We start from the raw sequence: 10939 nt of genomic DNA on the forward strand, positions 1-10939 counted from the left end.
TAAGAAATTGAAGATTTCCTACACCGGTGTGTACTACTCCCTTCAGAGGACAGCACAAACAGGCTCTAACCAGAGTAGAAAAAGAAGTGGGAGGCCGCGTTGCACAACTGAGCAAGAAGATAAGTACATTAGAGTCTCTAGTTTGAGAAACAGACGCCTCACAGGTCCCCAACTGGCATCTTCATTAAATAGTACCTGTTAGAGCCTGTTTGTGCTGTCCTCTGAAGGGAGTAGTACACACCGGTGTAGGAAATCTTCAATTTCTTAGCAATTTCTCGCATGGAATAGCCTTCATTTCTAAGAACAAGAATAGACTGTCGAGTTTCAGATGAAAGTTCTCTTTTTCTGGCCATTTTGAGCGTTTAATTGACCCCACAAATGTGATGCTCCAGAAACTCAATCTGCTCAAAGAAGTGCCCATCCAACCAATCCAACTTGTGGGAGCTGCTTCTGGAAGCGTGGGGTACAGTTTCTCCAGATTACCTCAACAAATTAACAGCTAGAATGCCAAAGGTCTGCAATGCTGTAATTGCTGCAAATGGAGGATTCTTTAACGAAAGCAAAGTTTGATGTAAAAAAAATCTTATTTCAAATACAAATCATTATTTCTAACCTTGTCAATGTCTTGACTCTATTTTCTATTCATTTCACAACATATGGTGGTGAATAAGTGTGACTTTTCATGGAAAACACAAAATTGTTTGGGTGATCCCAAACTTTTGAACGGTAGTGTATGTCAAGTCAATTTTATTTGTATAGCCCAGTATCACAAATTACAAATTTACCTCAAGGGGCTTTACAGCAACACAACCTCCTGTCCTTAGCCTGAAAATACTTTAATGAAAATACATTAATACAATAGTGCCAAAGCTATCGAAGTTATTTTTAAAGCACACAAGTTCATTTTATTTCTGTTTGATTTTTTGAATTCCTTTCCATTTGCAAGTTGACATTTAGAACAGCCAGATGATGATGTCCATGTCATAATACAGCTTTCAGTTTTCCTCCAGAAATTACATTATGCTTCCTATTTTCCAGGAATTGTTTCTCACTGGGACAATACTTTGTTTTTCTTGGATTTTGGGAGGGAATTGGTGGTTCAGACTGTAATCTGTTCCTCTCAGTTCCCTTCCTTTGCTATATGCTCATTGATGCCCTCAGTGATGCAGTATGTCACTAGAAATACAAAGTACTCTATCGAGTCTATACAGAAAGATAAAACAAGTGTTGAGGTGGTGTCAGTCCAAAGTCTGTTTCCGACCATGTGAGCTTTGTTTAGACTAGTGTGGTATAACAGATCTAACGAATGCAGACATATACGTAAGCTCTCAAAAAGAACACTCTTGAGACCAATTCAATATGTCTTCCTTCAAGGGAAAATTCACAGATTTTCAACGTTATCTCTGACTATTTGCAACAGGGATAGCACATGAAAACAGCTGCAGTTATTCCTGACGTGTTCTGCATCTCTGGGGCGGCAGTGAAATTGAGTTTTTTATGACAGCTAAGTGGCATATCGTGACATCATTTGGCAGCCAGAAAAACTAAATACAGCCTAGCAGGGTAACTAATACTCTAATCTACTCTAAACATGCCTGTGGTGTTCCCAACACAGAATATTAACCATTGTGGTTTTATTAGTTTTGAATATACACAGATCAATGTGATTGGTACTGAATAAGGTGGAGGTCATCTATTGGTTGTTCCTGAATAGTATATAAGGCAGAATCGCCACCAGGGCGTTCTCTTGGTACTCCGCTCTACTCTGGATAGCTAGGTTGTTACAGTGTAATAATAAATATACTACATTACTGTCATAAGTCTGCCGTGTGCACTTTCCAGTTATCTGCTTAAACAGCTTAGAACATTATTAGTGTTTCATACACGACAATGCCGTTCAAAAAACATCCTCATTCTCCCAGCTAAACTACATTTCCGATGGTGGAAATGATGTCCCACAACATTAGCACAGACAATTTTACGGATGACAAAAAATACAGCGGCTTACACACAGCAATGCATTCTGGTATGTGTAGGCACTGTGGGAAAGACTGAGCAGGAAAACATCGATTTCTCCATCAATGTAGTACACAGTGAGGGTTTTATTGCTCCAATTTACTACATTACCCATTACTCCTCAGTACTCATTGCACATACCCAAAACCATCAGTGAACTTCCGCTTAAATGTATCACCAACTATCATCACTTTATGTTCATGATCACACACACACACACAGCTATAAACTTTGTAATCACAGCCATAGCTATCATAACACCAATGCAAATGACACTTACTGAAAGTGTGAAACAACATTACTTGTTAATGTGGATGATGCTCATTGGTAGACGCAAGTCAACAGCAGCCACGGATAACAGTGACTTCTTTGTTTAAGCATTCCATTTCCTTCCTGTGAAGATGAAAGAGAATCCTAAAATAGAGGAGAGATTTAACATCAGCTTTTTGGGGGATGAGGTAATCCATTAGCTCACATGGCTTTGAATAGTAAAAGAGGAAGGGGAAAAAAGGAAAACTTTGAAGAGCAACCAAAGCCCTACTTTTGTTTCTTCCTGCAATCCCTGCAACAAATTCAGTTTGAAAACCTAGAATAACTTGGCTCATTCAGGCTTATTGTAAGATTCCCGTTTCTTTCTCCAATTTTCATTAGTCACTCATTAATTATTATTTCCTGTAGAAAAATTCGCATACAATAGCTTGGAGATAGCTTACTTTTAATCGTTAGAAAAAGTTCCACCATTGCCTCCAGCTTGACAAGGTAAGACATAAAATGAAAGAGAAAATGGAAACTCTGCTTTATGGAAATTTACTTCATTTATTTGATTTTTTTTCTTCCTTCATCTTGGGTTTTGAGGCAAATCACGTTTAACATGACTTAGCAAAGGGGTTTATGGATGTAGGCTGGAAAAAAGGGATTTTAACTTGCACTGCAGTATTTAAGAAAAAACATTCAGCAATAACTTAAATTGTTGTTGTAATCTGCTCATACCGGCTGTCTGCATTTGTTAGTCTTATTTTAAGCGGCAAACAATGCTGGGGAGGTGATCTTGTACTTGTTTTTAAGACAGAAAAAAGGAGCGCTTCAGCAGATTATGTGAGCTGTTATATAAACAGTGTTCTTTTTTTTAAGGAATTAACATGTCAAAGCAAACACACCTCGTAATCATCGTACTGTAAATGACAGGCACAACAAAGCAGCTCAGCCCCACGTCTTTCAGAGCAATTAAATGCCCCACTTCCTCTGGGTCCTGATTTACCTTATCTGTCCGCCTAGGCGCTCATCGCCCTTTTAAAGTGGGCCTCAGCACTACGAGCACAGTTATTTATTTGTCATCTGGTGTCAGGATAAATGTAATGAATGCCGCGGGAGGCTTTCTCTATCATTCAAATGGGTACATCTGGCCTATCTGTGGAGTGTGATCACCAACTCTGATGCCAGCTTTGGAATAGACCTGGCACCTACTTACCTGGAGAGATGGTCTAAATTGGGGTCTTTCCCATAAACAGAGAGAGCAGAAGGGACACTGGGGCAATGGAAACCTTGGGAGAGAGGTCTCAGCACATGGCCTCAATTCAAATTCAGTCAGCCCACACAAAGGGGTCCTGCCATTAATGGTGTATGAAAGGGTTTGATGAAGTGAGTGGTGTTGTTTATTTCACTATGAAGTCTCCATCACACGATTGGTGCTGTCAAGTTAATGATGAAAACTGCTGTCAGTGCACTAGTCAGACAGAGAGTGAGAGTGATAGCCAGTTCAGCAACACCAGATGTCACACAGGAGTGTGCTCGCGACAATATCAGATTCCTGCTCATCGCTGCATTGCATTGACTTCAACCACCCAAGTTTCCTCTTGCGACTTGTCTCCGTTTATCTCTCTCCCCCTCTGTTTTTTCCTCCCTCCTTCTTTTTCTCAAAGATAAACATTACTCACATTAGTGTCCCGCAGGCCCAATAATACACAACGCAGATTGATGGTACAGAGCAGAGGGAGCTGAGCAACATCTTGGATATCAGTGATCAGTTGTGCCATTCTTCAGGCCTGCAGCACACCGGGTTTCTGGGTCTGTGCTGCTGACCTCTCAATTCTTAGCCAGGGAGACGAACTGGGCCCGGGGCTAATCAGTGCAAAAATATATGTAATCTCTGTAAATGACAGCCTCTAATGATTCAACATTACAACAACCCCTAAGGTCTGTTTATTTATTAGTTTAATTAGAGAGCAGTCATGGCAAATTTTGATGGACTATACTGTTCTACTGAACATGTCCATACATTGTGAGAAAAAAGATCACAGTGAGAGTTATACATGCTCTGCAGTTGCAATGGAGTCAGTAGATTGGATCTAAAACAATCGGCTCACTAAAGATACTGGTGGGGTTAAAAAAAAAAGCAAGATTTCACATTCACTAATCCTCAGATCAGTCTTACTTCATCAAATTCTATTGTGTGTTGCCACAGAGCTGGAAATCTCCTAAGACCTCCTATCATGTGCTGTTACAATCTCATCGTCTTTCACGCTCTTAGATCACTCATTAGTGTTACCATGCAACGCTGTTTCTATGTATGCTTTGCCTCTGGCAAGTTCAGTTGATGACAACATGATGATAGGTGTGCAAAAGAAACACCATCTTACTTTTATGAGCTCCACTCTGTGCATGCTCCGATACAACACAATCAGGAAGAAGCAAATTAATGAACCAGCTACAGACAACTGCAGTGGGCTTGCCATATTGAAAATGGAGTTGCTCTTCAAGTTCACACTGGTCCCTAATAGATTATTTTAGCCCTTTCCGCTGAAACCTCGGTAATATTTAGATGAATTATACAACAGCCATTCAAATAGTATTTTCAGTTGGTAGCTACATAATGGGGTGTAATTTGATTGCTATTTTTATTTTACTATCTTACAAGTTAGTTTCAAGGTAGAAGACCTCAAAGATTGATTTTCTTTAGTGAGAAGAAAACACAACATTCATCTTTTACTTTTTTATTATGTGGGTAACACCTTGGGTTCTGCATCCAACACCAACACCAACCCCCTGTCGTACACTGAGGCCAGAGCAATGGGCGAGTCAACACTCTTTACAGCTAGGAGAGGGAGAAGGGTGGCTGTCTTTCACTCAAGCAGTCATCCTTCCATTCCTCTATTCTTACCACCAACCCCCGTGGTACCTGGACTGGTGGGGTTGAGATACAACCAACCTCGATGAGGAGCACCACAGAGAATCACAAGCAGTCAAACTAAACACATTATACCGAAGTAGAGGTCACATCTGGGGAGTAGACTGTTATTTTGTTTTGATGAAAAACCAGCAGGACTCTACCACGGTCAGTCCATCACTAATAAAAATACAACCCATCGAAGGGAAGATTCTATTTTGAGAGTAGCATGTAAATGATTCACTGCTGTAACACACATAGACTATGCAACGAGGGGATTAATTGATTTTTATGAGATATCGGGTGTGAGGGCGTGCTGTTATGGTGTATGTGGTGGTCCTTGGTAGAATGGCATGCTTTCAGGATGCATTTGAGTCCATGGTATCTTGCATTGTATCCAACATAATGACTCTTACAAGGGCAGTGAGGCAATCAATACTACAATATATAGAACATGCACTAGCTTTCCTTCCCTTTTAACACTCCCATTAAGAGGTCTCGTTAATTTGCTGTTGCTTTGCAAACAATTAAACGGAGTGGAAGAGATTGATACTCAGCAAGGACCTCCCCCACTATTCTGAGGGTTCAGTCGTGTACACACTTTTCATGAGGTTGTTTCCCTCTTGTGGGCCTACTTCTTGTGAATCAGAATAGGATGCAATTGACTGATATCTTATTTGTATTCAGGTTGTCATGATGGCTGTATTAAAAGAAGTACTATAGGAAATTGAACAAACAAGGTGGCCTTGGTTGGTTTGGCACACCATCGTAAAAGCAGAGGAGTAACTGATTAAAAGGAGCATTTCATGAAGTTATCTTGTCCACTAAATAGTTTTTTGTTTTTGTTTTTTTTTGTTTTTTTTTTAGCCGTCAGAGTATACAGCATGAACCACTTCAACTGCAGCTTGACCAACGCTCGGGTCATTGGGTACTCTTAATTCGAATGATACTCAACAGATGTCCCTTGTACTGTACAGGCCACAAGCCACATAGAACAATCAGAGTGCAGCGATGCCAAAAACGACTCGTAAAACATCCCGATGGAGAAGGGCACATCTGTAAAGGTCACTGTGATGGATCATAGACTCAGAGGGCCTTAACTTGTTTGTGTTTGCATACCTATTTTTGCCTCTGCAGATGTACATCCAAACGACCACGTTGACCATCTCCGTGAGCCTGAGTGCCTCGGTGTCCTTGGGGATGCTCTACATACCGAAGGTCTACGTGGTGCTCTTCCACCCGGAGCAAAATGTACCCAAACGCACACGCAGCCTCAAGGCCGTGTTTACTGCTGCCACCATGTCTAACAAATTCAACCCCAAGGCCAGTTTGAGACCCAATGGAGAGGCCAAGACCGAGTTGTGTGAAAGCCTGGAAACACAAAGTAAGACAAAGACAAAGATTAGGAAAGTTATGACCAATAAGAGGGACAATTTATTTACATTCCATTACAATTTATATTTATTTTTTTCTCAGCCATGCTTTGTCCTTCAAGCACTGTAAATCATAGAAACAAATTAGTGTACTGCAGAATTAGAACCCAGAACGCAAAATCATTTTTTTATTAGCATGTGTACTCCATGTTATTTTTCACTTCAGAGAATTTAGAAAATTTGCCATTATCACCCATTGTGTTATAAATAAATGGATTTTGTTAGTAAGTCAGGAAAAAGCTTACAGGGTTCTTAAGTATGCCATTGCAGGTGGTGGCCAATGTCATGAAGAAATATACTCAAAATGTTCGGACAAGACATACCCTGCAGAGTTCAGTAATTAAACAATAGAATTGCAATCGTATTTCTGTTTTACTCTATGAAAAGGTACATGGAGGAGTTTCATTTTATCCTCTGGATTTCAGTAACACCAGACATGTTTGATAAGCTATAAAAGTATTTTGTTCCAGCTCTCTCTTTGAATATATTGTCCTATAAGGCTGTCTCTTTCCTTTTTTTTCTGTCTGTTTCTTTCTCTCTCTCTCTCGCTCTCTCGCTCTCTCTCTCTTTCTCTCTCTCTCTCTCTCTCTCTCTCTCTCTCTCTCTCTCTCTCTCTCTCTCTCTCTCTCTCTCTCTCTCTCACTCTCTCTACATTCACACTCCAACACTGTCTGAAAGCACTGTTAATAATCAGGAGGCAAATGAATTCATTTTCTGAACTAGCTGAACAGCTCTCGGTGTGCGCCTCCCCCTAATTTCAATACCAATAAAATTGCTTGGTGCTACTGTAACAGTGACAGACAATGGATTTATACAACTGAGGTAAATAATGCCTTGAGCAATTGAGTCAGCAGAAATTACACAGGTGATGTCCTAAACACACTCCCTGTGCTTGCCTCGGGCTGGAAAAGGGCTTCAATTTGTCATCTCTGTCAACAGGGATAGTTCAATTTACAGGCTATCGAAAAATTGGTGCACACTCGTCTTATATTTAGGGCTGCATGTAGTCCTTGGCTTGTCTGCAAGTAATTGCAACAAACTTTTACCAAACAGACCAAACAGACAGACCATATGTATACTTTTAGTAATTAAAGCAAAACTAATTAGAAAATCGGATCATTTTATCATTTTATCAGTGATCTTTTGATGCCATTTTTTGACACTTTGTGAACACCCTGTGAAAGATAGTTAATTCCCATTTTCCTTTTCATTTTTAAAGCTTATGAGGCCTTTAATTTTACATTAAGTGGTAGGAGGGAAAAGACACAAATATGATTGCCAGCTCCAATTCATCCTGATGGGGTTACCATTTACAGGGGCTATGTGGTGCATGGGTATATGAATAAGCACCATTTGTCATTGTCATTGCCAGTGCGGACACATGGCTTGATGAAATTGAAAAATTCCTGCCCGGGCCAGCTCCCCCACTGCCTGAATCTGGTGGTGATATGTCAGGATTTATCTGCTCCACCTCAGCGAATCAGCTAACATGGTCTAGGGAGACAACTGGAAAGTTGAGGTCTGATAGCTCTGCATGAGGGAGGAGGTGGGGGTTAGCAGGTTTTACCGAAGTTCCCTAGCCATGCCAGTAAAGCAGGATGTTTTTAAGGGCAAAATTATAGCCAGAGAGAGTTGTTTTTTTGTAAATGATTTATATTCTTACCACACTATTGCATGAGTGCAACTGTAAATAAGATCTAAAAACATTTTTTCAGCCATGAGATTTCATGATACATTTTTCACACCAGTGAAACTGGGTCAAATAACAATGCACACAAGGGTGCTTATTGACATTCCTATTGCTTACTGTACTCTTTATGTTGTGGGTTATGATAGCTCACCTGCACTCCATCATTCTGACACTATCTTATCAATCTCCTCTTTCAGATTTCCCAACAAAGCAAACATACATCAGCTACAGCAATCATGCAATATAGGAGGCCATCGTCACTGTTTAGGATTTCCACCTGACGGTGAAAATGTACATGTGCAGAGATGAATTCAGGCGAAATGGATGTGACATGGTGTTAAGTGGGGGATCAAAGAGGGATTTCCCATTGAAGAGATAAGATGTACTGAGGATGACCCACACAGAGATGCAGGGAGGGGACCCCGGGGGACCAAAGCAGATACAGTACATTTGTATTGTTCCGTCCTCTGTCAAACTCACCAGACAAACACTTGCATGGCAAACGCCAGGAGTCTTAAGGATGGAGCTTTACCTTTTGAGTGTTTACATTGCAGCTATGCCCTATTTCAAAGACTCCCTTCACCGTGAGCAGCACCACCAGCCAACGTTCAACCAAGATCAAGAGTTGTCAGGTGCGCTTAATGTTGTCTGCCACTTTTTGTGAACAAAAAAATTGATATCAAAATCCTCAAGGCATCGCAAGGGATTAATCAACACCAAAAAGGCATGAAAATATGGTCTATACATTTCTAAGAGGGATATAATTTTATTTATTTTTGTTTCTTAATATAGTCCAGTCACAAGAATTGCAAGGCTGGAAATGACGATCATTCCAAACATTGCAAGATATCTGTGTTAGCCTCTGTGTATTTTTTTTCCTCTTCCAGATCTCCACTGAATTAACAAATATGATGATGACTTCACCTATGGAAATGGTCTTTGCTGATTTTTAGCATGCCAGTTTGAACATCCTGTGTTGTGTTGTTACAAAAAAAGGAAAAAAAAAGAAATACTACTAATAATCTTTGGAATGCATTCAAACTCTGTTGCAGTGTTGTTAACAATTGTTTGGGCCCAAGCCTGTTGTATGTTTAAATTGGTCTCAAATGGTGAAGGTCTAGTGAGTGAATTTTCTTTTGTTTATCTGTGCTAAAGTGAGGCCAGGATTTGTATTACCAGCTAGCCTAAGGCTGTCACTGCCCTCCGTGTCTGTGCTTTGAAACAGTGGCTCATGGCTAAAATGAGTAGTATTTCAGCCCCCCGGGACCCTACTGTGAGTTGTCATCCAGGATGACCCACCCCCCCCATCACTGCCACCAGTTATTCCCTTGGTCCAAGATAAGAGAAAAAAACATAGTTGTGCAGAACCATTAAGATGGGTATTAAGATGAAGTATACTCTTGAGAGCAGATCAGGAAATATGCCCTGAAGGTGATACCCGTAATGCACCGGCTATTGAAACTACTCATTACTTAACATGTCCTCCTCAGGCGATCTTATGTTCAGGAGGAAGTGGCAGAAAATTGTATGGTATGCCGGGAATGAAATTCTGATTGCAAATATCTACATTATCTCTGTCAATCACCCTCAGCTTGCCAAACAAATCAAAGATGGCTTAATGCAGTACAAAAGCCCTCTGATGTATTGGGGAAAATATTTTGGGGTCATTTGTGTTGTGAATTCATTCCCGCTTTTCATGCCTCCCACTGTATTACTTTCAACACCATTTGTGTTGCAGAATAAAATGTGAGTGCTGACCAAATTAAATGGCAAGTTAATGTATGTTATTAAATAGATTGATGATGTCTGCTTTATGTCCTGACATATCCTAAAATAAGGGAAAATGTACAAAAAGAAACAGTGCCTGGCTGACTGACTTATGTATTTGTAAAACCTCATGAAATCTAATGAAATGTGTGGAGCATGTTCAGTTATTCTTTTTTTATACAACATTTTATTTCTATTAAAAATGTTTTCAAAGGTACAACTTCAAGGACTTTGTTTTTCAGTCTCATTAAAAGCGGGTAATTTCACCAGTTTTCTCTGTAATTAGTTTATTCATCATACTAATAATCTTTGTGTGTGTGTGTGTGTATTTGTGTCCACACCTGTGTGCATGCAGCTGCTGCAGAGGAATACTATAAATAAAGCTACCTTTGTAAGCTTTTGAAGAAAAGACAACGGCTGAGATCCTCTACATAATGTGTTGCTACAAATGGTCTGATAATAGCATCCAAAGGACAGGGAATAGGTGGTGGGAAACATAAAATTATTTTAAATGAATGGTTAGTCTGTACTTTAATCCAAAACCCCTGCATTCAGCTAGCTCCCTGGATCTACCATCCTCTTCACGCCTCCATGATACTGTGAGCCTACGATACAAAAGGCAAGAAAATAACAGTTGTTATATAACCATCATCTTAAAAGGATGACCAAGTGAACATAAGGACATTTCTGCAAGATATCAGTGTCAACCTCAGAGAGCCAATCTATGTACCAGCAATTTGACGGTGAATCTTGGGGGACAGAAATGTAGATATGTGAGACACCGACCGAGAAAACACCAGCATAGTCTTTGGAACACAGTAAATAAGTAAATTAATAATAAAGATAATTATGGTGCTTGGTTCTGAGTCT

At 40.1% G+C, this 10939-nt stretch overlaps 1 protein-coding gene across 1 annotated transcript in view; it reads left to right on the forward strand.

Annotated features, from left to right (window-relative positions):
- Positions 1 to 8549, forward strand: part of LOC130107019 (metabotropic glutamate receptor 4-like) — a 362767-nt gene extending 354218 nt beyond the window's left edge. The window contains exons 9-10 of the mRNA XM_056273411.1: positions 6317 to 6563; positions 8500 to 8549. Coding sequence (XP_056129386.1) covers positions 6317 to 6563; positions 8500 to 8549 — 297 coding nt within the window. The remainder of the gene's footprint in view (positions 1 to 6316; positions 6564 to 8499) is intronic.
- The last annotated feature ends 2390 nt before the right edge of the window (positions 8550 to 10939 follow it).

Source organism: Lampris incognitus, chromosome 2, assembly GCF_029633865.1.
Source record: "Lampris incognitus isolate fLamInc1 chromosome 2, fLamInc1.hap2, whole genome shotgun sequence".
NCBI classification, from domain to species: domain Eukaryota; kingdom Metazoa; phylum Chordata; class Actinopteri; order Lampriformes; family Lampridae; genus Lampris; species Lampris incognitus.